The sequence below is a fragment of the Brassica napus genome, chromosome A7 (genome assembly GCF_020379485.1).
Source record: "Brassica napus cultivar Da-Ae chromosome A7, Da-Ae, whole genome shotgun sequence".
NCBI classification, from domain to species: domain Eukaryota; kingdom Viridiplantae; phylum Streptophyta; class Magnoliopsida; order Brassicales; family Brassicaceae; genus Brassica; species Brassica napus.
The window spans coordinates 9,751,005-9,776,962 of record NC_063440.1 but is presented as its reverse complement, the minus strand read 5'-3'; the positions used below and the strand labels follow the sequence as shown (position 1 = coordinate 9,776,962).

Genomic DNA, 25,958 nt, shown 5'->3' with positions numbered 1-25,958 from the left:
ACGTTTACGCGGAAAGCTTTCCTCGTAAAACAGAAGGAAACATTTTGTCGTAAACGAGACGTAATATTTCATTGTAAAGTACTCATATTATTTCGATGTAAACTCCATGTAACATTAATTACGAAGATTTTACAATGCTGCACATGTAAGCTTCACGTAAACGTTACGATGTTACGAGGATTTTGTTGTAAATTCCATGTAAAGTTTACAACGAATTTATATCATTTCTTACCATTTAATATTAAAATAAAATAAAAATATTATTTAAAATTTGAAATATTTAAAAAAATTAAAAATAAAATGAAATGTGAAAATCAAAACATATTATTAAAAACTATTTAAAAGTCATAACATAATATTTAAATTCATAATACAAAATGAAAAAAAAAACTACTACATATTATCGAAGTAGTCGGTGTCGGTGCTCGGTTGAGAACGGTCTGGATCGGCATCTTCGGGATTCCTTATTGGCATCCCGACAGCTGCTCGTCTCTCATTTAGTGCTATCTTCATAGTCGGGTTTCCCACCGCCATCACGTCCAACAGATCTTCAAGAGAGTCTAAACGATCCTGCTGGCTATCCATCTGAGCTCTCATCTGAGAGTTCTCTTCATCCCGTCTCGAAGCATATGACGAAGTTGCCTTAGCAACTTCGTTAACAAAACCTATACCCACTGTCTGTTATTTCTTCTAGGAGCCACCTATAAAAACATATCAATATAGTTAAATTTTAATAAATAGTTAAATTTATTTAAATTAATTTATAAATTTTACCTCTTCAAAAATCATGTCGACCTCTTCGGTGGTCAGTTTGACGGGTAATCCACCAGAAGACTGCTGGATTAATTGCATCTCCCGCTCTTCAACCCGAGAAGCCACTGCGTTGAAGAGTTTCTCGGATGTCGGATCCACAAAAATCATGTCTGATGTGGCGTGAGTCATCTGTAATAGATCAGACAGAGATGGTAAGACTTCCATCTTCTCATACTACCAAAAAAAAAAAAATTAAAATTTAAATTAATTAAAAAAAATTTAAAATAAATATTAGAAACAATTTCCAGCTTCTAGACGGATTCCGGCTGAGGCTTTTGTTTGGTTCAGTGAACCATGGGCAAATGACCATCTTTGTCCTTCGTTCTACGGGAAGCGGAGCACGAGTTGGCCTTACGGATCGAAGAGTCCAAAAGGCGATGAGATCATCCCATACTTCCTTCGTGAGCTCGGTGGGCTTACGGTCATAACCGTAGATCTCCCACTTGTCCTTCCAATCGGAGACAGTGTTGCAAAGGCGGGTCTTTGCCTTTGCAACGAATTCCCTCTTCACCCTCTTGTTGATTCCCAAGGGCCAGTGCCACCTTTTCTGAAACAAACAAAATTTTGAAAAAAATAAAATAAATATTTAATTTGATATAAATATTTAATTAGATTTTTAAAAAAAAATTCCCGCAAATCATTTAAACCAAGTCGTCTTAACGTGGTCTGGATTCTTGCTCCAATTCGGGTAGGCTCCGTCGTAGTAGCCCTTTATCGTCTTTGACACGCTCCAGTCAACACGGTTGTTGGCCCCAAAACTAAAAAGAGAACCTAATTGTTAAAAAAAATAAGTAAAATTTTAATGTACTAAAAATAATAAGTTTCCCGCGGTCTGTTGGGATCAAGAAAATCCAAGCCCTCTCGTCCAGGCTGGGTGAGAAAATACTCCACTGTATATCCTGCGTATGGGGCAGATGGAGGCACACCTGCTGGGACAGGCTGAGGTGCAGCGGCTGGAGAAGGAGGAAGTGGAGGCATATGAGATGCAGGAGGAGGATGACTCCGAGAAACTCTCTGGGATGACTGAGAGTTCGGAACTGCCTCAGAAGATGACGGACCGGAAGAAGATGTCCTGACAACATCATGAAACATCTGAGAGTAAGTAGGTGCTGCTGGCTTTTTTCTAGGACCCATCTAAAGTTTTTTTAAAAACTACAGTTAGTTTTATCAATAACGATATAATTTAAAAATATTATTCCGATACCTAACTAATTACCTATATTAACCACTTAAACTAATTATTTATACTAACCACTTAAACTAATTACCTATACAAACCACCTAAAACTAAACAGTTCTTTTTAAAAAAAATTAGAGAGAGGGAGAGGTTACCTTGGAGGAGTGGAGAGGGATTTGGGAGGAAAGCTCGTTCTGAGACGTCGCCTATATATAAGAAAATGCATTCCTCTTAAACTCGTCGTAAAATTACGACGAAGTTACCAGATCCGCGTTTTTTTATTTACGACGAAATTACCAGGCCTGCGTCTTTTCATTTACAACGAATTTACCAGGCCCGTGCTTTTAAAGTTACGACAAATTAACGTGGAAAATTTACGGCGCATTTACGTGGACCGAGTTACGACAAATTTACCAGGCCAGTGTTTTATCCAATTTAAACCCTAAACTCCAAATTAATTTACCAGGCCACACTCATACCTGCGAAAGAGAAGCAAAAGATTTTGACCCATCAACGAGAAGGACACAGCCCAAACGATGATGCTGGGATGGTCCAACAGAGCCGGTGATTAATACGCGATTCGTCAACGAGAACCGAAGAACAAAGCTTCTCTTACTCGCCAAATCCACGACCGAGAGGTGATTCGATAGTAAACAAATCAACAAGGCCTTTGAAGCAAGTACTGGTAATTGATCCAAACCAACCAATGAGAACGAAAGCCGGATGGATCTACACACTCCAAATCCAGTGAGCAAAAAAAGACAAAGATCTGGAGCTGCCAACGACTTCACACATGTCTTGTCGTTACTCCACTACCTGCCCTTCGAACGTCTCCATTCCGAACAGAGACGTTGTCACCGAGACAACAGAGCAAGCAAACATGTAGACATGAGATGGAGAAGAGTCTCCAGAGAAAAACCAAAGCAATACACAATAGTAAAGAGAAAGAGGTCACATCGGCACCGACACAGCGGTCGGATACCAGTGAAAACAAGATTGAGATTAGGTTGTCTGCAAGGGAGCGGGTAGGGCTTTTGAACTTTTCAAATGGGTTTGTTTGTTTGTACCATAAATTTTGTCATCACTCATCAGTGCTCGGCTTTTTTACAGTCGATATCAACGGAGTCTAACCGAATAAACTAACGGGAAAGGAGAGTGAATTCTTTATTTTCTACGAATGATGCATTGAATTTGTATCAAATATCCATGTGATAGAATCCTGCATAAAGTGGAAAGATGAAATGAGAATTCTGTATCCTTGGAACAATAATCATAACTATTTATTTCAAAAATTCTCTTCAAGAAATTGTATTAACTCCTTCAGGAGTCAATTCCTCTATCCCCTGCTGCAGAAAAGATAGTTCCTTTTTGATGCAATATAGTTCAAATTTCTCAGCTAAGCCGCATTGCGGCTAAAATAAGCCGTTATGGCTATCATTTTGCCTCCAATACAACTTTCTTCTATCTGAAATCACAATATATATATAGGAGTTTGTTAATAAAAAGGTTTGCAACAAATTATCTTTCATAAATAACACAAAATGTTTAGGTTTAAGGAAAAAATGTGTTTTAGGGCAACATCCTATGCAATTTTGAATATGTTTGGATTAACTTTGTTATCATATATTATCCGATCAGGTTCGGTATCTAATCTCTTGTAACACCCGTTCAGATATTTTATATATATATCAGATTGGGTGCAGATTCATATCTTGGGTTCAGAGATTATGCCCAACCCTAGTGTTTTAATAGATAAAGGTGTTACCTCAAGAGTTAGGGGAGGTGACGAGAGGGAAGCCAGTTCTTCCAACTGTGCTAAATCAACATTTTTCGGTAGATACATGATGATATTAGGAGTAATGGACTGAACAATCTTAAACAATGAGTACCTATACAGAAACAAGTCTTCACTAAAAATGTGTATACTTTTCATAAGAATTAAGAACTAAGATTAGCATATCATTATGTAAAAATTGTTTACCCGTCTCTTGGCTGAAGCATATCCATCTTGAAACTCTCGACTTTGCAATAATTTGGTCCTCCCCATGGTGGCGCAAGAAACGATACATCTCCCTGGACAAAATAAAATGAGTTTTATCTAGTATATATATTAGCACAACAACAAAATTGGAGGGGAACCAAAAAAAATCTTTAATAGCATATATAAAAAAAATGATAGAGACGATTACTTTGAGAGATGGAGCTAAACTGAAGAAATCACCAACGACAAAATCCACATGATTAGCAACTCCATAGACGTTTGCATTGTTCATAGCCATTTGAACTTTCATTGGATCAATGTCGATAGCGATTACAGAAGAAGAACTATTTAAAGAAAAATGGTTTAGAAAACATTCATATTCATACTTCTCTTCTTGTTTTTGAGAGAGAAAGCGAGATAGAGATTACACTTTAGCAAATTGAATAGTGTTACCACCAACGCCTGCGAAGCAATCAATCACCACTTTTCCACGGCACCTCTCTGCGTGTTTGATGGCGATCTCTTCATGAGTCACAGAGTACCATCCTTCTTCATCTATTTGGATACCTTCGTCATACCTCGAGAACAGATCGTAACGTTGAATCCAGTACCTATTGTTCTTAGGATTCGTACTATTTTCTCCCTCTGTAGGAAGCACACACAAAGATATATCATATAATTAAGAAGAAATAATGGAAGCATGAAGTTTACGGATGCTATTTATTTACCTTTCTTCAAGTGTGATTGATCGTCGATAGTCATTGATCTCTTGTTATGTCACTAGCCAGTGTGAGTGAAATAATAAAGTCAACGCCTAACTCAACTTCTTCATGCGATGTCCCGACAAGAGAGACGGTAGCCCGGATCTCCCGGTAACCGAAATATTCGGGTATGATAATAATTTGTTTAAAACTTGATTGATTCTCCACCGGTTTGAAAATAACCGGACCGGTTGATGAAAGAAACACATTGCATGGAATATGTTCTTCACTCTGCATTCGGTAACGTTCCATCACCGCAAGAAAATTTATTTTTTTCAGGAGAGCAATATTCCTCGTAAATTCGTCGTAAAAAGAATGTTATGATGAATTAACATCGAAAACTGTTTCGTTGCTAAACGTCCGTCGTAACTGAGGTTTCATCATAAACATGTGGTAATGTTTACGCGGAAAGCTTTCCTCGTAAAACAGAAGAAAACATTTTATCGTAAACGAGACGTAACATTTCTTTTTAAAGTACTCGTATTATTTCGATGTAAACTCCATGTAACATTTACGAGGATTTTACAATGCTGCCCATGTAAGCTCCACGTAAACGTTACGACGATATTACGAGGATTTTGTTGTAAATTCCATGTAAAGTTTACAACGAATTTACATCGTTTCTTATCATTTAATATTAAAATAAAATAAAAATATTATTTAAAATTCAAAATATTAAAAAAAATTAAAAATAAAATGAAATGTGAAAATCAAAACATATTATTAAAAACTATTTAAAAGTCATAACGTAATATTTAAATTCATAGTACAAAACGGAAAAAAAAACTACTACATATTATCGAAGTAGTCGGTGTCGGTGCTCGGTTGAGAACGGTCTGGATCAGCATCTTCGGGATTCCGTATTGGCATCCCGAGAGCTGCTCGTCTCTCATTTAGTGCTATCTTCATAGTCGGGTTTCCCACCGCCATCACGTCCAACAGATCTTCAAGAGAGTCTAAACGATCCTGATGGCTATCCATCCGAGCTCTCATCTGAGAGTTCTCTTCGTCCCGTCTCGAAGCATATGACAAAGTTGCCTTAGCAACTTCGTTAACAGAACCTATACCTACTGTCTGTTCTTTCTTTTTATGAGCCACCTATAAAAACATATGAATATAGTTAAATTTTAATAAATAGTTAAATTTATCTAAATAAATTTATAAAGTTTTACCTCTTCGAAAATCATGTCGACCTTTTCGGTGGTCAGTTTGACGGGTAATCCACCAGGAGACTGCTGGATTAATTGTGTCTCCCGCTCTTCAACCCGAGAAGCCACTGCGTTGAAGAGTTTCTCGGATGTCGGATCCACAAAAATCATGTCTGATGTCGCGTGAGTCATCTTTAATAGATCAGATAGAGATGGTAAGACTCCCGTCTTCTCATACTACAAAAAATAAATAAAATAAAATATTAAAATTTAAATTAATTAAAAAAATTAAAATAAATATTAGAAACAATTTCCAGCTTCTAGACGGATTCCGGCTGAGGCTTTTGTCCGGTTCTGTGAACCATGGGCAAATAACCATCTTTGTCCTTCGTTCTTCGGGAAGCGGAGCACGAGTTGGCCTTACGGATCGAAGAGGGTAGCTTCCAAAAGGCGATGAGATCATCCCATACTTCTTTCGTGAGCTCGGTGGGCTTACGGTCATAACCGTAGATCTCCCACTTGTCCTTCCAATCGGAGACAGTGTTGCAAAGGCGGGTCTTTGCCTTTGCAACGAATTCCCTCTTCACCCTCTTGTTGATTCCCAAGGACCAGTGCCACCTTTGCTGAAACAAACAAAATTTTGAAAAAAATAAAATAAATATTTAATTTGATATAAATATTTAATTAGATTTAAAAAAAATAAATAAATTCCCGCAAATCATTTAAACCAAGTCGTCTTAACGTGGTCTGGATTCTTGCTCTAATTCGGGTAGGCTCCGTCGTAGTAGCCCTTTATCGTCTTTGACACGCTCCGGTCAACACGGTTGTTGGCCCCAAAACTGAAAAGAGAACCTAATTGTTAAAAAAATTAATTAAAATTTTAATGTACTAAAAAATAATAAGTTCCGCAAGTTCGTATCTTAGAAGAATCATCCCTTGTCTTTCGCCCGCGGGCGAGCTTCTGCTTTCTATTCTTGATGTGAATGAGTCGAATTACTTAGCTCTCGGTCTCTTGGTGAACTCTCTCTCCAGGGATTGTGAAAGATGTTCGACTAGAAATCTCCGCGGTCTGTCGGGATCAAGAAAATCCAAGCCCTCTCGTCCAGGCTGGGTGAGAAAATACTCCATTGTATATCCCGCGTATGGGGCAGATGGAGGCACACATAAATCTGGATGAACTGCACCTGCTGGGACAGGCTGAGGTGCAGCGGCTGGAGGAGGAGGAAGTGGAGGCATATGAGATGCAGGAGGAGGAGGACTCCAAGAAACTCTCTGGGATGACTGAGAGTCCGGAACTGCCTCAGAAGATGACGGACCGGAAGAAGATGTCCCGACACCATAATGAAACATCTGAGAGTAAGTAGGTGCTGCTGGCTTTTTTCTAGGACCCATTGATATTACGTGTATACGCACACCAATTAACCTAATGTGCACACTACCACAATCGAATGGTATGTCGATGTAGCACTTTAGAATCGAATCCACAGAGACCAACTATTACACTTTATTTTTATAGGATCAATATCAAGCTAAAACAATATGGGTGTTTTAAGATTTGAGGGTTTCGTGAGAAATAAGTAACAAGATTAATTAAAGATTTCAGATGATTAAAATGCTATCCTAGGGTGGTTTGGTCGGGTGTTAAACAAGTGTGAGCCAAACTATTATTCAAGTTTAATTAAGAACAAGTCTAGAACTCGGATCACTCAAATAGAACAGTCCACTATCGTGGACTGCTCCCTATGCTGATCGATCTTGATACCTAAACTCTCGTTTGGATCAAGATGCGACAGCAAGCAATAGAGATCAAGTCCGATATGTTCACAAAACACCCTAATATCTACTTTCGCTGATTAGGGATGCAATGCTCATTCAAGTTATGTCTAGCAACCTATAACACTTTTGATGAATAGATTAAACTTAGAATCAGGCACTAAGTGGTTAACTTGATGCAAACCTTAAGAACAACAGTGAATGAAGATAATCGATTTATAACTTATTTATGTCAAGCTCACAGATCTAACACTCTAACACCCTAGACTAAGCAAGCTGACTACTCAGCCATAGCTACAGAGAACACAGAGATAACAGATGAAGAAAACATGCTGAATCAATAAAATAAAAGAGATAGGGTTCAAGATTCTTCTCAAGAGTGTAGAGATCCTTCTCCCTTTACAATAAGCAAATCCAACAATGGAGTTTTCGGGTCTGGTTTCTCTCTATAAACTAGCGTAGAATGTCAAAGTAAAGCAGAAAAAAGTGTTTTTGTATGCCACAGGCGGCTGGGAGAAGAAAATAGAAAAGCTAGGGCAAATCCCGAATTAATCAGAACTTTCCATAATTTTTGGGAGCAGTCTGCCTGGTTGCTCCGCGTGATTGCTCCTACGGGATAACCCGTCTGACTGCTCCACATGATTGCTCCGCAGGAAGGACTCCAATTCTTACATCTTTCTTCATGCACCTTCCTTCAACTCTTTAGCCTACTCCAGACCTGTAATGACTCGAAAAGGACTAGAAAGACTCGATAAAGACTTGAAAACCAATTAGAAAACAATGTTAAAATGTGCCAAAAACACAACATATCACCCATCTAAAGTTTTTTTTAAAATTACAGTTAGTTTTATCAATAACGATATAATTTAAAAATATTATTCCGATACCTAACTAATTACCTATATTAACCACTTAAACTAATTATCTATACTAACCACTTAAACTAATTACCTATACAAACCACCTAAAACTAAACAATTCTTTTTAAAAAAAATTAGAGAGAGGGAGAGGTTACCTTGGAGGAGTGGAGAGGGATTTGGGAGGAATGAATGAAAGCTCGTTTTGACACGTCGCCTATATATAAGAAAATGCATTCCTCTTAAACTCGTCGTAAAATTACGACGAAGTTACCAGACCCGCGTTTTTTTTCATTTACGACAAAATTACGTTTTTTCATTTACAACGAATTTACCAGACCCGTGCTTTTAAAGTTACGACAAATTTACGTGGAAAATTTACGGCGCATTTACGTGGACCGAGTTACGACAAATTTACCAGGCTCGTGTTTTATCCAACTTAAACCCTAAACTCCAAATTAATTTACCAGGCCACACTCATACCTGCAAAAGAGAAGCAAAAGATTTTGACCCATCAACGAGAAGGCCACAGCCCAAACGATGATGCTGGGATGGTCCACCAGAGCCGGTGATTAATACGCAATTCGTCAACGAGAACCGAAGAACAAAGCTTCTCTTACTCGCCAAATCCACGATCGTGAGGTGATTCGATAGTAAACAAATCAACAAGGCCCTTGAAGCAAGTACTGGTTATTGATCCAAACCAACCAATGAGAACGAAAGCCGGATGGATCTACACACTCCAAATCCAGTGAGCAAAAAAAGACAAAGATCTGGAGCTGCCAACGCCTTCACACATGTCTTGTCGTTACTCCACTACCTGCCCTTCGAACGCCTCCATTCCGAACAGTCGAACAGAGACGTCGTCGCCGAGACAACAGAGCAAGCAAACATGTAGACATGAGATGGAGAAGAGTCTCCAGAGAAAAACCAAAGCAATACACAAAAGTAAAGAGAAAGAGGTCACACCGGCACCGACACAGCGGTTGGATACCGGTGAAAACAAGATTGAGATTAGGTTGTCTGCAAGGGAGCGGCTAGGGCTTTTGAACTTTTCAAATGGGTTTGTTTGTTTGTACCATAAATTTTGTCATCACTCATCAGTGCTCGACTTTTTTACAGTCGATATCAACGGAGTCTAACCGAATAAACTAACGGGAAAGGAGAGTGAATTCTTTATTTTCTACGAATGATGCATTGAATTTGTATCAAATATCCATGTGATAGAATCCTGCATAAAGTGGAAAGATGAAATGAGAATTCTGTATCCTTGGAACAATAATCATAACTATTTATTTCAAAAATTCTCTTCAAGAAATTGTATTAACTCCTTCAGGAGTCAATTCCTCTATCCCCTGCTGCAGAAAAGATAGTTCCTTTTTGATGCAAGTTCAAATTGCATTGCGACTAAAATAAGCCGTTATGGCTATCATTTTGCCTCCAATACAACTTTCTTCTATCTGAAATCACAATATATATATATAGGAGTTTGTTAATAAAAAGGTTTGCAATAAATTATCTTTCATAAAGAACATAAAATGTTTAGGTTTAAGGAAAAAATGTGTTTTAGAGCAACATCCTATACAATTTTGAATATGTTTGGATTAACTTTGTTATCATATATTATCCGATCAGGTTCGGTATCTAATCTCTTGTAACACCCGTTCAGATATTTTATATATATATCAGATTGGGTGCAGATTCATATCTTGGGTTCAGAGATTATGCCCAACCCTAGTGTTTTAATAGATAAAGGTGTTACCTCAAGAGTTAGGGGAGGTGACGAGAGGGAAGCCAGTTCTTCCAACTGTGCTAAATCAACATTTTTCGGTAGATACATGATGATATTAGGAGTAATGGACTGAACAATCTTAAACAATGAGTACCTATACAGAAACAAGTCTTCACTAAAAATGTATATACTTTTCATAAGAATTAAGAACCAAGATTAGCATATCATTAGGTAAAATGTTTACCCGTCTCTTGGCTGAAGCATATCCATCTTGAAACTCTCGACTTTGCAATAATTTGGTCCTCCCCATGGTGGCGAAAGAAACGATACATCTCCCTGGACAAAATAAAATGAGTTTTATCTAGTATATATATTAGCACAACAACAAAATTGGAGGGGAACCAAAAAAAATCTTTAATAGCATATATAAAAAAAATGATAGAGACGATTACTTTGAGAGATGGAGCTAAACTGAAGAAATCACCAACGACAAAATCCACATGATTAGCAACTCCATAGACGTTTGCATTGTTCATAGCCATTTGAACTTTCATTGGATCAATGTCGATAGCGATTACAGAAGAAGAACTATTTAAAGAAAAATGGTTTAGAAAACATTCATATTCATACTTCTCTTCTTGTTTTTGAGAGAGAAAGCGAGATAGAGATTACACTTTAGCAAATTGAATAGTGTTACCACCAACGCCTGCGAAGCAATCAATCACCACTTTTCCACGGCACCTCTCTGCGTGTTTGATGGCGATCTCTTCATGAGTCACAGAGTACCATCCTTCTTCATCTATTTGGATACCTTCGTCATACCTCGAGAACAGATCGTAACGTTGAATCCAGTACCTATTGATCTTAGGATTCGTACTATTTTCTCCCTCTGTAGGAAGCACAAACAAAGATATATCATATAATTAAGAAGAAATAATGGAAGCATGAAGTTTACGGATGCTATTTATTTACCTTTCTTCAAGTGTGATTGATCGTCGATAGTCATTGATCTCTTGTTATGTCACTAGCCAGTGTGAGTGAAATAATAAAGTCAACGCCTAACTCAACTTCTTCATGCGATGTCCCGACAAGAGAGAGGGTAGCCCGGATCTCCCGGTAACCGAAATATTCGGGTATGATAATAATTTGTTTAAAACTTGATTGATTCTCCACCGGTTTGAAAATAACCGGACCGGTTGATGAAAGAAACACATTGCATGGAATATGTTCTTCACTCTGCATTCGGTAACGTTCCATCACCGCAAGAAAATTTATTTTTTTCAGGAGAGCAATATTCCTCGTAAATTCGTCGTAAAAAGAATGTTATGATGAATTAACATCAAAAACTGTTTCGTTGCTAAACGTCCGTCGTAACTGAGGTTTCATCATAAACATGTGGTAATGTTTACGCGGAAAGCTTTCCTCGTAAAACAGAAGAAAACATTTTATCGTAAACGAGACGTAACATTTCGTTTTAAAGTACTCGTATTATTTCGATGTAAACTCCATGTAACATTTACAAGGATTTTACAATGCTGCCCATGTAAGCTCCACGTAAACGTTACGACGATATTACGAGGATTTTGTTGTAAATTCCATGTAAAGTTTACAACGAATTTACATCGTTTCTTATCATTTAATATTAAAATAAAATAAAAATATTATTTAAAATTCAAAATATTAAAAAAAATTAAAAATAAAATGAAATGTGAAAATCAAAACATATTATTAAAAACTATTTAAAAGTCATAACATAATATTTAAATTCATAGTACAAAACGGAAAAAAAAAACTACTACATATTATCGAAGTAGTCGGTGTCGGTGCTCGGTTGAGAACGGTCTGGATCAGCATCTTCGGGATTCCGTATTGGCATCCCGAGAGCTGCTCGTCTCTCATTTAGTGCTATCTTCATAGTCGGGTTTCCCACCGCCATCACGTCCAACAGATCTTCAAGAGAGTCTAAACGATCCTGATGGCTATCCATCCGAGCTCTCATCTGAGAGTTCTCTTCGTCCCGTCTCGAAGCATATGACAAAGTTGCCTTAGCAACTTCGTTAACAGAACCTATACCCACTGTCTGTTCTTTCTTTTTATGAGCCACCTATAAAAACATATGAATATAGTTAAATTTTAATAAATAGTTAAATTTATCTAAATAAATTTATAAAGTTTTACCTCTTCGAAAATCATGTCGACCTTTTCGGTGGTCAGTTTGACGGGTAATCCACCAGGAGACTGCTGGATTAATTGTGTCTCCCGCTCTTCAACCCGAGAAGCCACTGCGTTGAAGAGTTTCTCGGATGTCGGATCCACAAAAATCATGTCTGATGTCGCGTGAGTCATCTTTAATAGATCAGACAGAGATGGTAAGACTCCCGTCTTCTCATACTACAAAAAAATAAATAAAATAAAATATTAAAATTTAAATTAATTAAAAAAATTAAAATAAATATTAGAAACAATTTCCAGCTTCTAGACGGATTCCGGCTGAGGCTTTTGTCCGGTTCTGTGAACCATGGGCAAATAACCATCTTTGTCCTTCGTTCTTCGGGAAGCGGAGCACGAGTTGGCCTTACGGATCGAAGAGGGTAGCTTCCAAAAGGCGATGAGATCATCCCATACTTCTTTCGTGAGCTCGTGGGCTTACGGTCATAACCGTAGATCTCCCACTTGTCCTTCCAATCGGAGACAGTGTTGCAAAGGCGGGTCTTTGCCTTTGCAACGAATTCCCTCTTCACCCTCTTGTTGATTCCCAAGGACCAGTGCCACCTTTGCTGAAACAAACAAAATTTTGAAAAAAATAAAATAAATATTTAATTTGATATAAATATTTAATTAGATTTAAAAAAAAAAAAAAAATTCCCGCAAATCATTTAAACCAAGTCGTCTTAACGTGGTCTGGATTCTTGCTCTAATTCGGGTAGGCTCCGTCGTAGTAGCCCTTTATCGTCTTTGACACGCTCCGGTCAACACGGTTGTTGGCCCCAAAACTGAAAAGAGAACCTAATTGTTAAAAAAATTAATTAAAATTTTAATGTACTAAAAAATAATAAGTTCCGCAAGTTCGTATCTTAGAAGAATCATCCCTTGTCTTTCGCCCGCGGGCGAGCTTCTGCTTTCTATTCTTGATGTGAATGAGTCGAATTACTTAGCTCTCGGTCTCTTGGTGAACTCTCTCTCCAGGGATTGTGAAAGATGTTCGACTAGAAATCTCCGCGGTCTGTCGGGATCAAGAAAATCCAAGCCCTCTCGTCCAGGCTGGGTGAGAAAATACTCCATTGTATATCCCGCGTATGGGGCAGATGGAGGCACACATAAATCTGGATGAACTGCACCTGCTGGGACAGGCTGAGGTGCAGCGGCTGGAGGAGGAGGAAGTGGAGGCATATGAGATGCAGGAGGAGGAGGACTCCAAGAAACTCTCTGGGATGACTGAGAGTCCGGAACTGCCTCAGAAGATGACGGACCGGAAGAAGATGTCCCGACACCATAATGAAACATCTGAGAGTAAGTAGGTGCTGCTGGCTTTTTTCTAGGACCCATTGATATTACGTGTATACGCACACCAATTAACCTAATGTGCACACTACCACAATCGAATGGTATGTCGATGTAGCACTTTAGAATCGAATCCACAGAGACCAACTATTACACTTTATTTTTATAGGATCAATATCAAGCTAAAACAATATGGGTGTTTTAAGATTTGAGGGTTTCGTGAGAAATAAGTAACAAGATTAATTAAAGATTTCAGATGATTAAAATGCTATCCTAGGGTGGTTTGGTCGGGTGTTAAACAAGTGTGAGCCAAACTATTATTCAAGTTTAATTAAGAACAAGTCTAGAACTCGGATCACTCAAATAGAACAGTCCACTATCGTGGACTGCTCCCTATGCTGATCGATCTTGATACCTAAACTCTCGTTTGGATCAAGATGCGACAGCAAGCAATAGAGATCAAGTCCGATATATTCACAAAACACCCTAATATCTACTTTCGCTGATTAGGGATGCAATGCTCATTCAAGTTATGTCTAGCAACCTATAACACTTTTGATGAATAGATTAAACTTAGAATCAGGCACTAAGTGGTTAACTTGATGCAAACCTTAAGAACAACAGTGAATGAAGATAATCGATTTATAACTTATTTATGTCAAGCTCACAGATCTAACACTCTAACACCCTAGACTAAGCAAGCTGACTACTCAGCCATAGCTACAGAGAACACAGAGATAACAGATGAAGAAAACATGCTGAATCAATAAAATAAAAGAGATAGGGTTCAAGATTCTTCTCAAGAGTGTAGAGATCCTTCTCCCTTTACAATAAGCAAATCCAACAATGGAGTTTTCGGGTCTGGTTTCTCTCTATAAACTAGCGTAGAATGTCAAAGTAAAGCAGAAAAAAGTGTTTTTGTATGCCACAGGCGGCTGGGAGAAGAAAATAGAAAAGCTAGGGCAAATCCCGAATTAATCAGAACTTTCCATAATTTTTGGGAGCAGTCTGCCTGGTTGCTCCGCGTGATTGCTCCTACGGGATAACCCGTCTGACTGCTCCACATGATTGCTCCGCAGGAAGGACTCCAATTCTTACATCTTTCTTCATGCACCTTCCTTCAACTCTTTAGCCTACTCCAGACCTGTAATGACTCGAAAAGGACTAGAAAGACTCGATAAAGACTTGAAAACCAATTAGAAAACAATGTTAAAATGTGCCAAAAACACAACATATCACCCATCTAAAGTTTTTTTTTAAAATTACAGTTAGTTTTATCAATAACGATATAATTTAAAAATATTATTCCGATACCTAACTAATTACCTATATTAACCACTTAAACTAATTATCTATACTAACCACTTAAACTAATTACCTATACAAACCACCTAAAACTAAACAATTCTTTTTAAAAAAAATTAGAGAGAGGGAGAGGTTACCTTGGAGGAGTGGAGAGGGATTTGGGAGGAATGAATGAAAGCTCGTTTTGACACGTCGCCTATATATAAGAAAATGCATTCCTCTTAAACTCGTCGTAAAATTACGACGAAGTTACCAGACCCGCGTTTTTTTCATTTACGACAAAATTACGTTTTTTCATTTACAACGAATTTACCAGACCCGTGCTTTTAAAGTTACGACAAATTTACGTGGAAAATTTACGGCGCATTTACGTGGACCGAGTTACGACAAATTTACCAGGCCCGTGTTTTATCCAACTTAAACCCTAAACTCCAAATTAATTTACCAGGCCACACTGATACCTGCGAAAGAGAAGCAAAAGATTTTGACCCATCAACGAGAAGGCCACAGCCCAAACGATGATGCTGGGATGGTCCACCAGAGCCGGTGATTAATACGCAATTCGTCAACGAGAACCGAAGAACAAAGCTTCTCTTACTCGCCAAATCCACGATCGAGAGGTGATTCGATAGTAAACAAATCAACAAGGCCCTTGAAGCAAGTACTGGTTATTGATCCAAACCAACCAATGAGAACGAAAGCCGGATGGATCTACACACTCCAAATCCAGTGAGCAAAAAAAGACAAAGATCTGGAGCTGCCAACGCCTTCACACATGTCTTGTCGTTACTCCACTACCTGCCCTTCGAACGCCTCCATTCCGAACAGTCGAACAGAGACGTCGTCGCCGAGACAACAGAGCAAGCAAACATGTAGACATGAGATGGAGAAGAGTCTCCAGAGAAAAACCAAAGCAATACACAAAAGTAAAGAGAAAGAGGTCACACCGGCACCGACACAGCGGTTGGATACCGGTGAAAACAAGATTGAGATTAGGTTGTCTGCAAGGGAGCGGCTAGGGCTTTTGAACTTTTCAAATGGGTTTGTTTGTTTGTACCATAAATTTTGTCATCACTCATCAGTGCTCGACTTTTTTACAGTCGATATCAACGGAGTCTAACCGAATAAACTAACGGGAAAGGAGAGTGAATTCTTTATTTTCTACGAATGATGCTTTGAATTTGTATCAAATATCCATGTGATAGAATCCTGCATAAAGTGGAAAGATGAAATGAGAATTCTGTATCCTTGGAACAATAATCATAACTATTTATTTCAAAAATTCTCTTCAAGAAATTGTATTAACTCCTTCAGGAGTCAATTCCTCTATCCCCTGCTGCAGAAAAGATAGTTCCTTTTTGATGCAAGTTCAAATTGCATTGCGACTAAAATAAGCCGTTATGGCTATCATTTTGCCTCCAATACAACTTTCTTCTATCTGAAATCACAATATATATATATAGGAGTTTGTTAATAAAAAGGTTTGCAACAAATTATCTTTCATAAAGAACATAAAATGTTTAGGTTTAAGGAAAAAATGTGTTTTAGAGCAACATCCTATACAATTTTGAATATGTTTGGATTAACTTTGTTATCATATATTATCCGATCAGGTTCGGTATCTAATCTCTTGTAACACCCGTTCAGATATTTTATATATATATCAGATTGGGTGCAGATTCATATCTTGGGTTCAGAGATTATGCCCAACCCTAGTGTTTTAATAGATAAAGGTGTTACCTCAAGAGTTAGGGGAGGTGACGAGAGGGAAGCCAGTTCTTCCAACTGTGCTAAATCAACATTTTTCGGTAGATACATGATGATATTAGGAGTAATGGACTGAACAATCTTAAACAATGAGTACCTATACAGAAACAAGTCTTCACTAAAAATGTATATACTTTTCATAAGAATTAAGAACTAAGATTAGCATATCATTATGTAAAAATTGTTTACCCGTCTCTTGGCTGAAGCATATCCATCTTGAAACTCTCGACTTTGCAATAATTTGGTCCTCCCCATGGTGGCGCAAGAAACGATACATCTCCCTGGACAAAATAAAATGAGTTTTATCTAGTATATATATTAGCACAACAACAAAATTGGAGGGGAACCAAAAAAAATCTTTAATAGCATATATAAAAAAAATGATAGAGACGATTACTTTGAGAGATGGAGCTAAACTGAAGAAATCACCAACGACAAAATCCACATGATTAGCAACTCCATAGACGTTTGCATTGTTCATAGCCATTTGAACTTTCATTGGATCAATGTCGATAGCGATTACAGAAGAAGAACTATTTAAAGAAAAATGGTTTAGAAAACATTCATATTCATACTTCTCTTCTTGTTTTTGAGAGAGAAAGCGAGATAGAGATTACACTTTAGCAAATTGAATAGTGTTACCACCAACGCCTGCGAAGCAATCAATCACCACTTTTCCACGGCACCTCTCTGCGTGTTTGATGGCGATCTCTTCATGAGTCACAGAGTACCATCCTTCTTCATCTATTTGGATACCTTCGTCATACCTCGAGAACAGATCGTAACGTTGAATCCAGTACCTATTGATCTTAGGATTCGTACTATTTTCTCCCTCTGTAGGAAGCACAAACAAAGATATATCATATAATTAAGAAGAAATAATGGAAGCATGAAGTTTACGGATGCTATTTATTTACCTTTCTTCAAGTGTGATTGATCGTCGATAGTCATTGATCTCTTGTTATGTCACTAGCCAGTGTGAGTGAAATAATAAAGTCAACGCCTAACTCAACTTCTTCATGCGATGTCCCGACAAGAGAGAGGGTAGCCCGGATCTCCCGGTAACCGAAATATTCGGGTATGATAATAATTTGTTTAAAACTTGATTGATTCTCCACCGGTTTGAAAATAACCGGACCGGTTGATGAAAGAAACACATTGCATGGAATATGTTCTTCACTCTGCATTCGGTAACGTTCCATCACCGCAAGAAAATTTATTTTTTTCAGGAGAGCAATATTCCTCGAAAATTCGTCGTAAAAAGAATGTTCTGATGAATTAACATCGAAAACTGTTTCGTTGCTAAACGTCCGTCGTAACTGAGGTTTCATCATAAACATGTGGTAATGTTTACGCGGAAAGCTTTCCTCGTAAAACAGAAGGAAACATTTTATCGTAAACGAGACGTAACATTTCGTTTTAAAGTACTCGTATTATTTCGATGTAAACTCCATGTAACATTTACGAGGATTTTACAATGCTGCCCATGTAAGCTCCACGTAAACGTTACGACGATATTACGAGGATTTTGTTGTAAATTCCATGTAAAGTTTACAACGAATTTACATCGTTTCTTATCATTTAATATTAAAATAAAATAAAAATATTATTTAAAATTCAAAATATTAAAAAAAATTAAAAATAAAATGAAATGTGAAAATCAAAACATATTATTAAAAACTATTTAAAAGTCATAACATAATATTTAAATTCATAGTACAAAACGGAAAAAAAAAACTACTACATATTATCGAAGTAGTCGGTGTCGGTGCTCGGTTGAGAACGGTCTGGATCAGCATCTTCGGGATTCCGTATTGGCATCCCGAGAGCTGCTCGTCTCTCATTTAGTGCTATCTTCATAGTCGGGTTTCCCACCGCCATCACGTCCAACAGATCTTCAAGAGAGTCTAAACGATCCTGATGGCTATCCATCCGAGCTCTCATCTGAGAGTTCTCTTCGTCCCGTCTCGAAGCATATGACAAAGTTGCCTTAGCAACTTCGTTAACAGAACCTATACCCACTGTCTGTTCTTTCTTTTTATGAGCCACCTATAAAAACATATGAATATAGTTAAATTTTAATAAATAGTTAAATTTATCTAAATAAATTTATAAAGTTTTACCTCTTCGAAAATCATGTCGACCTTTTCGGTGGTCAGTTTGACGGGTAATCCACCAGGAGACTGCTGGATTAATTGTGTCTCCCGCTCTTCAACCCGAGAAGCCACTGCGTTGAAGAGTTTCTCGGATGTCGGATCCACAAAAATCATGTCTGATGTCGCGTGAGTCATCTTTAATAGATCAGACAGAGATGGTAAGACTCCCGTCTTCTCATACTACAAAAAAATAAATAAAATAAAATATTAAAATTTAAATTAATTAAAAAAATTAAAATAAATATTAGAAACAATTTCCAGCTTCTAGACGGATTCCGGCTGAGGCTTTTGTCCGGTTCTGTGAACCATGGGCAAATAACCATCTTTGTCCTTCGTTCTTCGGGAAGCGGAGCACGAGTTGGCCTTACGGATCGAAGAGGGTAGCTTCCAAAAGGCGATGAGATCATCCCATACTTCTTTCGTGAGCTCGTAGGGCTTATGGTCATAACCGTAGATCTCCCACTTGTCCTTCCAATCGGAGACAGTGTTGCAAAGGCGGGTCTTTGCCTTTGCAACGAATTCCCTCTTCACCCTCTTGTTGATTCCCAAGGACCAGTGCCACCTTTGCTGAAACAAACAAAATTTTGAAAAAAATAAAATAAATATTTAATTTGATATAAATATTTAATTAGATTTAAAAAAAAAAAAAAAATTCCCGCAAATCATTTAAACCAAGTCGTCTTAACGTGGTCTGGATTCTTGCTCTAATTCGGGTAGGCTCCGTCGTAGTAGCCCTTTATCGTCTTTGACACGCTCCGGTCAACACGGTTGTTGGCCCCAAAACTGAAAAGAGAACCTAATTGTTAAAAAAATTAATTAAAATTTTAATGTACTAAAAAATAATAAGTTCCGCAAGTTCGTATCTTAGAAGAATCATCCCTTGTCTTTCGCCCGCGGGCGAGCTTCTGCTTTCTATTCTTGATGTGAATGAGTCGAATTACTTAGCTCTCGGTCTCTTGGTGAATTCTCTCTCCAGGGATTGTGAAAGATGTTCGACTAGAAATCTCCGCGGTCTGTCGGGATCAAGAAAATCCAAGCCCTCTCGTCCAGGCTGGGTGAGAAAATACTCCATTGTATATCCCGCGTATGGGGCAGATGGAGGCACACATAAATCTGGATGAACTGCACCTGCTGGGACAGGCTGAGGTGCAGCGGCTGGAGGAGGAGGAAGTGGAGGCATATGAGATGCAGGAGGAGGAGGACTCCAAGAAACTCTCTGGGATGACTGAGAGTCCGGAACTGCCTCAGAAGATGACGGACCGGAAGAAGATGTCCCGACACCATAATGAAACATCTGAGAGTAAGTAGGTGCTGCTGGCTTTTTTCTAGGACCCATTGATATTACGTGTATACGCACACCAATTAACCTAATGTGCACACTACCACAATCGAATGGTATGTCGATGTAGCACTTTAGAATCGAATCCACAGAGACCAACTATTACACTTTATTTTTATAGGATCAATATCAAGCTAAAACAATATGGGTGTTTTAAGATTTGAGGGTTTCGTGAGAAATAAGTAACAAGATTAATTAAAGATTTCAGATGATTAAAATGCTATCCTAGGGTGGTTTGGTCGGGTGTTAAACAAGTGTGAGCCAAACTATTATTCAAGTTTAATTAAGAACAAGTCTAGAACTCGGATCACTCAAATAGAACAGTCCACTATCGTGGACTGCTCCCTATGCTGATCGATCTTGATACCTAAACTCTCGTTTGGATCAAGATGCGACAGCAAGCAATAGAGATCAAGTCCGATATATTCACAAAACACCCTAATATCTACTTTCACTGATTAGGGATGCAATGCTCATTCAAGTTATGTCTAGCAACCTATAACACTTTTGATGAATAGATTAAACTTAGAATCAGGCACTAAGTGGTTAACTTGATGCAAACCTTAAGAACAACAGTGAATGAAGATAATCTATTTATAACTTATTTATGTCAAGCTCACAGATCTAACACTCTAACACCCTAGACTAAGCAAGCTGACTACTCAGCCATAGCTACAGAGAACACAGAGATAACAGATGAAGAAAACATGCTGAATCAATAAAATAAAAGAGATAGGGTTCAAGATTCTTCTCAAGAGTGTAGAGATCCTTCTCCCTTTACAATAAGCAAATCCAACAATGGAGTTTTCGGGTCTGGTTTCTCTCTATAAACTAGCGTAGAATGTCAAAGTAAAGCAGAAAAAAGTGTTTTTGTATGCCACAGGCGGCTGGGAGAAGAAAATAGAAAAGCTAGGGCAAATCCCGAATTAATCAGAACTTTCCATAATTTTTGGGAGCAGTCTGCCTGGTTGCTCCGCGTGATTGCTCCTACGGGATAACCCGTCTGACTGCTCCACATGATTGCTCCGCAGGAAGGACTTCAATTCTTACATCTTTCTTCATGCACCTTCCTTCAACTCTTTAGCCTACTCCAGACCTGTAATGACTCGAAAAGGACTAGAAAGACTCGATAAAGACTTGAAAACCAATTAGAAAACAATGTTAAAATGTGCCAAAAACACAACATATCACCCATCTAAAGTTTTTTTAAAAAATTACAGTTAGTTTTATCAATAACGATATAATTTAAAAATATTATTCCGATACCTAACTAATTACCTATACTAACCACTTAAACTAATTATCTATACTAACCACTTAAACTAATTACCTATACAAACCACCTAAAACTAAACAATTCTTTTTAAAAAAAATTAGAGAGAGGGAGAGGTTACCTTGGAGGAGTGGAGAGGGATTTGGGAGGAATGAATGAAAGCTTGTTTTGACACATCGCCTATATATAAGAAAATGCATTCCTCTTAAACTCGTCGTAAAATTACGACGAAGTTACCAGACCCGCGTTTTTTTCATTTACGACAAAATTATGTTTTTTCATTTACAACGAATTTACCAGACCCGTGCTTTTAAAGTTACGACAAATTTACGTGGAAAATTTACGGCGCATTTACGTGGACCGAGTTACGACAAATTTACCAGGCCCGTGTTTTATCCAACTTAAACCCTAAACTCCAAATTAATTTACCAGGCCACACTGATACCTGCGAAAGAGAAGCAAAAGATTTTGACCCATCAACGGGAAGGCCACAGCCCAAACGATGATGCTGGGATGGTCCACCAGAGCCGGTGATTAATACGCAATTCGTCAACGAGAACCGAAGAACAAAGCTTCTCTTACTCGCCAAATCCACGATCGAGAGGTGATTCGATAGTAAACAAATCAACAAGGCCCTTGAAGCAAGTACTGGTTATTGATCCAAACCAACCAATGAGAACGAAAGCCGGATGGATCTACACACTCCAAATCCAGTGAGCAAAAAAAGACAAAGATCTGGAGCTGCCAACGCCTTCACACATGTCTTGTCGTTACTCCACTACCTGCCCTTCGAACGCCTCCATTCCGAACAGTCGAACAGAGACGTCGTCGCCGAGACAACAGAGCAAGCAAACATGTAGACATGAGATGGAGAAGAGTCTCCAGAGAAAAACCAAAGCAATACACAAAAGTAAAGAGAAAGAGGTCACACCGGCACCGACACAGCGGTTGGATACCGGTGAAAACAAGATTGAGATTAGGTTGTCTGCAAGGGAGCGGCTAGGGCTTTTGAACTTTTCAAATGGGTTTGTTTGTTTGTACCATAAATTTTGTCATCACTCATCAGTGCTCGACTTTTTTACAGTCGATATCAACGGAGTCTAACCGAATAAACTAACGGGAAAGGAGAGTGAATTCTTTATTTTCTACGAATGATGCTTTGAATTTGTATCAAATATCCATGTGATAGAATCCTGCATAAAGTGGAAAGATGAAATGAGAATTCTGTATCCTTGGAACAATAATCATAACTATTTATTTCAAAAATTCTCTTCAAGAAATTGTATTAACTCCTTCAGGAGTCAATTCCTCTATCCCCTGCTGCAGAAAAGATAGTTCCTTTTTGATGCAAGTTCAAATTGCATTGCGACTAAAATAAGCCGTTATGGCTATCATTTTGCCTCCAATACAACTTTCTTCTATCTGAAATCACAATATATATATATATAGGAGTTTGTTAATAAAAAGGTTTGCAACAAATTATCTTTCATAAAGAACATAAAATGTTTAGGTTTAAGGAAAAAATGTGTTTTAGAGCAACATCCTATACAATTTTGAATATGTTTGGATTAACTTTGTTATCATATATTATCCGATCAGGTTCGGTATCTAATCTCTTGTAACACCCGTTCAGATATTTTATATATATATCAGATTGGGTGCAGATTCATATCTTGGGTTCAGAGATTATGCCCAACCCTAGTGTTTTAATAGATAAAGGTGATACCTCAAGAGTTAGGGGAGGTGACGAGAGGGAAGCCAGTTCTTCCAACTGTGCTAAATCAACATTTTTCGGTAGATACATGATGATATTAGGAGTAATGGACTGAACAATCTTAAACAATGAGTACCTATACAGAAACAAGTCTTCACTAAAAATGTATATACTTTTCATAAGAATTAAGAACCAAGATTACCATATCATTAGGTAAAAATGTTTACCCGTCTCTTGGCTGAAGCATATCCATCTTGAAACTCTCGACTTTGCAATAATTTGGTCCTCCCCATGGTGGAGAAAGAAACGATACATCTCCCTGGACAAAATAAAATGAGTTTTATCTAGTATATATATTAGCACAACAACAAAATTGGAGGGGAACCAAAAAAAATCTTTAATAGCATATATAAAGAAAATGATAGAGACGATTACTTTGAGAGATGGAGCTAAACTGAAGAAATCACCAACGACAAAATCCACATGATTAGCAACTCCATAGACGTTTGCATTGTTCATAGCCATTTGAACTTTCATTGGATCAATGTCGATAGCGATTACAGAAGAAGAACTATTTAAAGAAAAATGGTTTAGAAAACATTCATATTCATACTTCTCTTCTTGTTTTTGAGAGAGAAAGCGAGATAGAGATTACACTTTAGCAAATTGAATAGTGTTACCACCAACGCCTGCGAAGCAATCAATCACCACTTTTCCACGGCACCTCTCTGCGTGTTTGATGGCGATCTCTTCATGAGTCACAGAGTACCATCCTTCTTCATCTATTTGGATACCTTCGTCATACCTCGAGAACAGATCGTAACGTTGAATCCAGTACCTATTGATCTTAGGATTCGTACCATTTTCTTCCTCTGTAGGAAACACAAACAAGGATATAATTAAGAAGAAATAATGGAAGCAGGAAGGTTACGGATGCTATTTATTTACCTTTCTTCAAGTGCGATTGCTCGTCGATAGTCATTGATCTCTTGTTATGTCACTAACTAGTGTGAGTGAAATATTAGAGTAAACGCCTAACTCAACTTCTTCATGCGATGTCCCAGCAAGAGAGAGGGTAGATGGCCTCCAACATTTCAGGACGCCCCTGCCCTGTAACCTGAAATATTCGGGTATGATAATAATTTGTTTAAAACTTGATTGATTCTCCACTGGTTTGAAAATAATCGGACTGGTTGAAAGAAACACATTGCATGGAATATGTTCTTCACTCTACTTTCGGTAACGTTCCATGGAATTTGTTCTTCCCTCCACTTTTGATAATGTTGCACGGAATATGTTCTCGTTCCATTTTTGTTTTCAAAAACTACTGATGCAACCATAGTAGTTGATATTTTAACAAACATTTAGAAATTATTTTATTTTGGTAAAATGTTAAATTTTATATCATTTTTTTTACCAAAAATTTCATGAAAAAACAAGTAGCATAAAAGATTTAAAATCCCTACTAAAAACAACAGCAAGGAAAGAAAATCAAGACGGCAACCAAAGTGGCCGTCCAAAGCTGCTAAAACCACACTGTTAGCTTCGGAAAAGACCAAACTGGAGATGCCGTTCTCATACCGGAGAAGCCGTCCATTGTTCAGAAAATAGTATATATAAGTGACAATTTTCCTGCTTGAAAAAGCAGTCACCTTTAATGATAAGGAAAAGCGCAAAGATGAAACAGTCCGTGACACCGACGAGGAGAAGAAGCGATGATATCGAGGCTAAGGAAAGAGAGGCGATTGGACATAGGAGAACAGGAAAGGTAGATCAACGTTACCAGGAGAACTCCAGAGAGAAGCCGCCGCCGCCTTCGAAAAGAAACACGACGCGGAGACAAAAGCCGAATAGCCCCGTTCGAAGAGAGCGCGAGCCACCGGAGACAAAAACCGGCTATACTCGTCGAATAGACCGCAGTATACAGGAGACAAAATCACCGAAAGGAATCGGCGACGGAGATCTAGGCTTAAACTCATCATCTTTCTCGTGAAAGATACGAGAGAGAGAAGTCGAAAAAAGTTTCTTTGTTGTTGAAAAAGGCAAGATTTTTAATTGTTCCTATATAGTCAAAAATTATTTTCCAATTCACTAAGAAAATAATAAAATTAGTTTTTCTTTTCAAAACAAACTTTATATTTTTTTATATAAAATATCTGTATTTTTGGGTGAAAATATAGGTTTTATCGATGTTTTGAAAACCGGACCGAACTGTCTGATTGAACCGATTGAACCGTAATTCATTTATTTCGAAGGTTTCAAGTATTTCAAAAGTTAGATTTATATTAAACCAGTAAAGCTCGTTAAAATCAATAGTCCGGTTCGCAAACCCTAGTTTTAAGAAATTTAAGTGATTTTTTCGAGATTTCGTATAACGATTCATAGATTTTCGTATAACAATTCATATTAATCTTTTGATAATTACCTAATATTTTTTTTTATTATTTATATTAATCAGTTATAGAATCTTATATTAATATTTTTAAAGGAAATTAGGTGATATAACCAAACAAAAACCAATAATTCATTATATAACCAAAATCACATCCTCTCTCCTCTTCTCTCTTCCTATCTCTCTCTAACCTCTTTCTACAAAATTAATTTTACTTTTTTTTTTGGTTATATCACAAATAAGCCCTATTTTTAATTAGCTAGAAAAAA

The 25,958-nt window shown here is 37.7% G+C and overlaps 6 protein-coding genes across 26 annotated transcripts; all 6 read right to left on the bottom strand.

Annotated features, from left to right (window-relative positions):
- Window positions 1–306: 306 nt before the first annotated feature.
- Window positions 307–4,813, bottom strand: LOC106422063 (trimethylguanosine synthase). 2 transcript variants are annotated; one of them, XM_048736604.1, is made up of 10 exons: window positions 4,700–4,813; window positions 4,400–4,616; window positions 4,180–4,315; window positions 3,972–4,063; window positions 3,756–3,879; window positions 3,307–3,455; window positions 2,470–3,209; window positions 2,146–2,196; window positions 775–1,885; window positions 307–701 (listed from the first exon to the last, which is right to left on the bottom strand). In XM_048736604.1, the coding sequence occupies exons 1-6, from the start codon at window positions 4,731–4,733 to the stop codon at window positions 3,387–3,389; spliced, it is 672 nt and encodes a 223-aa protein (XP_048592561.1). In that variant the 5' UTR covers window positions 4,734–4,813; the 3' UTR covers window positions 307–701; window positions 775–1,885; window positions 2,146–2,196; window positions 2,470–3,209; window positions 3,307–3,386. The 2 variants fall into 2 exon arrangements, with proteins under 2 accessions (XP_048592561.1, XP_048592560.1); XM_048736603.1 differs by having other exon boundaries at window positions 2,470–3,455.
- On the bottom strand, window positions 307–24,480 carry LOC111199207 (trimethylguanosine synthase-like). Of its 17 annotated transcripts, XR_007314824.1 has the most exons (12): window positions 24,246–24,480; window positions 23,953–24,169; window positions 23,733–23,868; window positions 23,525–23,616; window positions 23,310–23,433; window positions 22,922–23,005; window positions 2,470–3,354; window positions 2,146–2,196; window positions 1,740–1,885; window positions 1,461–1,571; window positions 775–1,360; window positions 307–701 (listed from the first exon to the last, which is right to left on the bottom strand). XR_007314824.1 is itself a non-coding variant. In XM_048736599.1 (6 exons), exons 1-6 carry the CDS (start codon window positions 17,764–17,766, stop codon window positions 16,418–16,420), a joined length of 672 nt encoding a protein of 223 aa, XP_048592556.1. In that variant the 5' UTR covers window positions 17,767–18,020; the 3' UTR covers window positions 14,489–16,417. The 17 variants fall into 17 exon arrangements, 3 of the variants coding, with proteins under 3 accessions (XP_048592556.1, XP_048592557.1, XP_022544412.1); XR_007314823.1 differs by having other exon boundaries at window positions 1,461–1,885; XR_007314822.1 differs by having other exon boundaries at window positions 775–1,571.
- On the bottom strand, window positions 7,973–11,504 carry LOC125576465 (trimethylguanosine synthase-like). 4 transcript variants are annotated; one of them, XR_007314829.1, is made up of 7 exons: window positions 11,215–11,483; window positions 10,915–11,131; window positions 10,695–10,830; window positions 10,487–10,578; window positions 10,273–10,396; window positions 9,839–9,970; window positions 7,973–9,741 (listed from the first exon to the last, which is right to left on the bottom strand). XR_007314829.1 is itself a non-coding variant. In XM_048736602.1 (6 exons), exons 1-6 carry the CDS (start codon window positions 11,246–11,248, stop codon window positions 9,694–9,696), a joined length of 651 nt encoding a protein of 216 aa, XP_048592559.1. In that variant the 5' UTR covers window positions 11,249–11,504; the 3' UTR covers window positions 7,973–9,693. The 4 variants fall into 4 exon arrangements, 2 of the variants coding, with proteins under 2 accessions (XP_048592559.1, XP_048592558.1); XR_007314830.1 differs by having other exon boundaries at window positions 7,973–8,371; window positions 8,669–9,970; window positions 11,215–11,467; XM_048736602.1 differs by lacking the exon at window positions 9,839–9,970 and having other exon boundaries at window positions 11,215–11,504.
- On the bottom strand, window positions 11,945–14,202 carry LOC125576467. Its single transcript, XM_048736608.1, has 2 exons — window positions 12,421–14,202; window positions 11,945–12,346 (listed from the first exon to the last, which is right to left on the bottom strand). The coding sequence occupies exons 1-2, from the start codon at window positions 12,586–12,588 to the stop codon at window positions 12,038–12,040; spliced, it is 477 nt and encodes a 158-aa protein (XP_048592565.1). The 5' UTR covers window positions 12,589–14,202; the 3' UTR covers window positions 11,945–12,037.
- LOC125576117 (verprolin-like) lies at window positions 13,390–13,788 on the bottom strand. The gene has a single exon (XM_048735488.1). It carries the CDS (start codon window positions 13,786–13,788, stop codon window positions 13,390–13,392), a length of 399 nt encoding a protein of 132 aa, XP_048591445.1.
- On the bottom strand, window positions 18,463–20,803 carry LOC125576466. The gene is made up of 2 exons (XM_048736607.1): window positions 18,939–20,803; window positions 18,463–18,864 (listed from the first exon to the last, which is right to left on the bottom strand). The coding sequence occupies exons 1-2, from the start codon at window positions 19,104–19,106 to the stop codon at window positions 18,556–18,558; spliced, it is 477 nt and encodes a 158-aa protein (XP_048592564.1). The 5' UTR covers window positions 19,107–20,803; the 3' UTR covers window positions 18,463–18,555.
- Window positions 24,481–25,958: the final 1,478 nt, after the last annotated feature.

Excerpts from the sequence above, each read along its gene's own strand:
- LOC106422063 (XM_048736603.1), bottom strand. The coding sequence starts at position 4,733 with ATGACTATCGACGATCAATCACACTTGAAGAAAG. Across the intron at positions 4,617-4,699 it reads TCAATCACACTTGAAGAAAG|AGGGAGAAAATAGTACGAAT; the intron begins GTAAATAAATAG and ends TGCTTCCTACAG. Across the intron at positions 3,880-3,971 it reads ATGCTTCAGCCAAGAGACGG|GTACTCATTGTTTAAGATTG; the intron begins GTAAACAATTTT and ends GTTTCTGTATAG.
- LOC125576465 (XM_048736601.1), bottom strand. The coding sequence starts at position 11,248 with ATGACTATCGACGATCAATCACACTTGAAGAAAG. Across the intron at positions 10,831-10,914 it reads ACTATTCAATTTGCTAAAGT|TTCTTCTTCTGTAATCGCTA; the intron begins GTAATCTCTATC and ends TTCTTTAAATAG. Across the intron at positions 10,579-10,694 it reads GTTTAGCTCCATCTCTCAAA|GGAGATGTATCGTTTCTTTC; the intron begins GTAATCGTCTCT and ends TATTTTGTCCAG.
- LOC125576467 (XM_048736608.1), bottom strand. The coding sequence starts at position 12,588 with ATGACTCACGCGACATCAGACATGATTTTTGTGGATCCGACATCCGAG. Across the intron at positions 12,347-12,420 it reads TCGACATGATTTTCGAAGAG|GTGGCTCATAAAAAGAAAGA; the intron begins GTAAAACTTTAT and ends ATGTTTTTATAG.
- LOC125576117 (XM_048735488.1), bottom strand. The coding sequence starts at position 13,788 with ATGGGTCCTAGAAAAAAGCCAGCAGCACCTACTTACTCTCAGATGTTT.
- LOC125576466 (XM_048736607.1), bottom strand. The coding sequence starts at position 19,106 with ATGACTCACGCGACATCAGACATGATTTTTGTGGATCCGACATCCGAG. Across the intron at positions 18,865-18,938 it reads TCGACATGATTTTCGAAGAG|GTGGCTCATAAAAAGAAAGA; the intron begins GTAAAACTTTAT and ends ATGTTTTTATAG.
- LOC111199207 (XM_022688691.2), bottom strand. The coding sequence starts at position 24,279 with ATGACTATCGACGAGCAATCGCACTTGAAGAAAG. Across the intron at positions 24,170-24,245 it reads GCAATCGCACTTGAAGAAAG|AGGAAGAAAATGGTACGAAT; the intron begins GTAAATAAATAG and ends TGTTTCCTACAG. Across the intron at positions 23,006-23,309 it reads CACCTCCCCTAACTCTTGAG|ATAGAAGAAAGTTGTATTGG; the intron begins GTATCACCTTTA and ends TTGTGATTTCAG.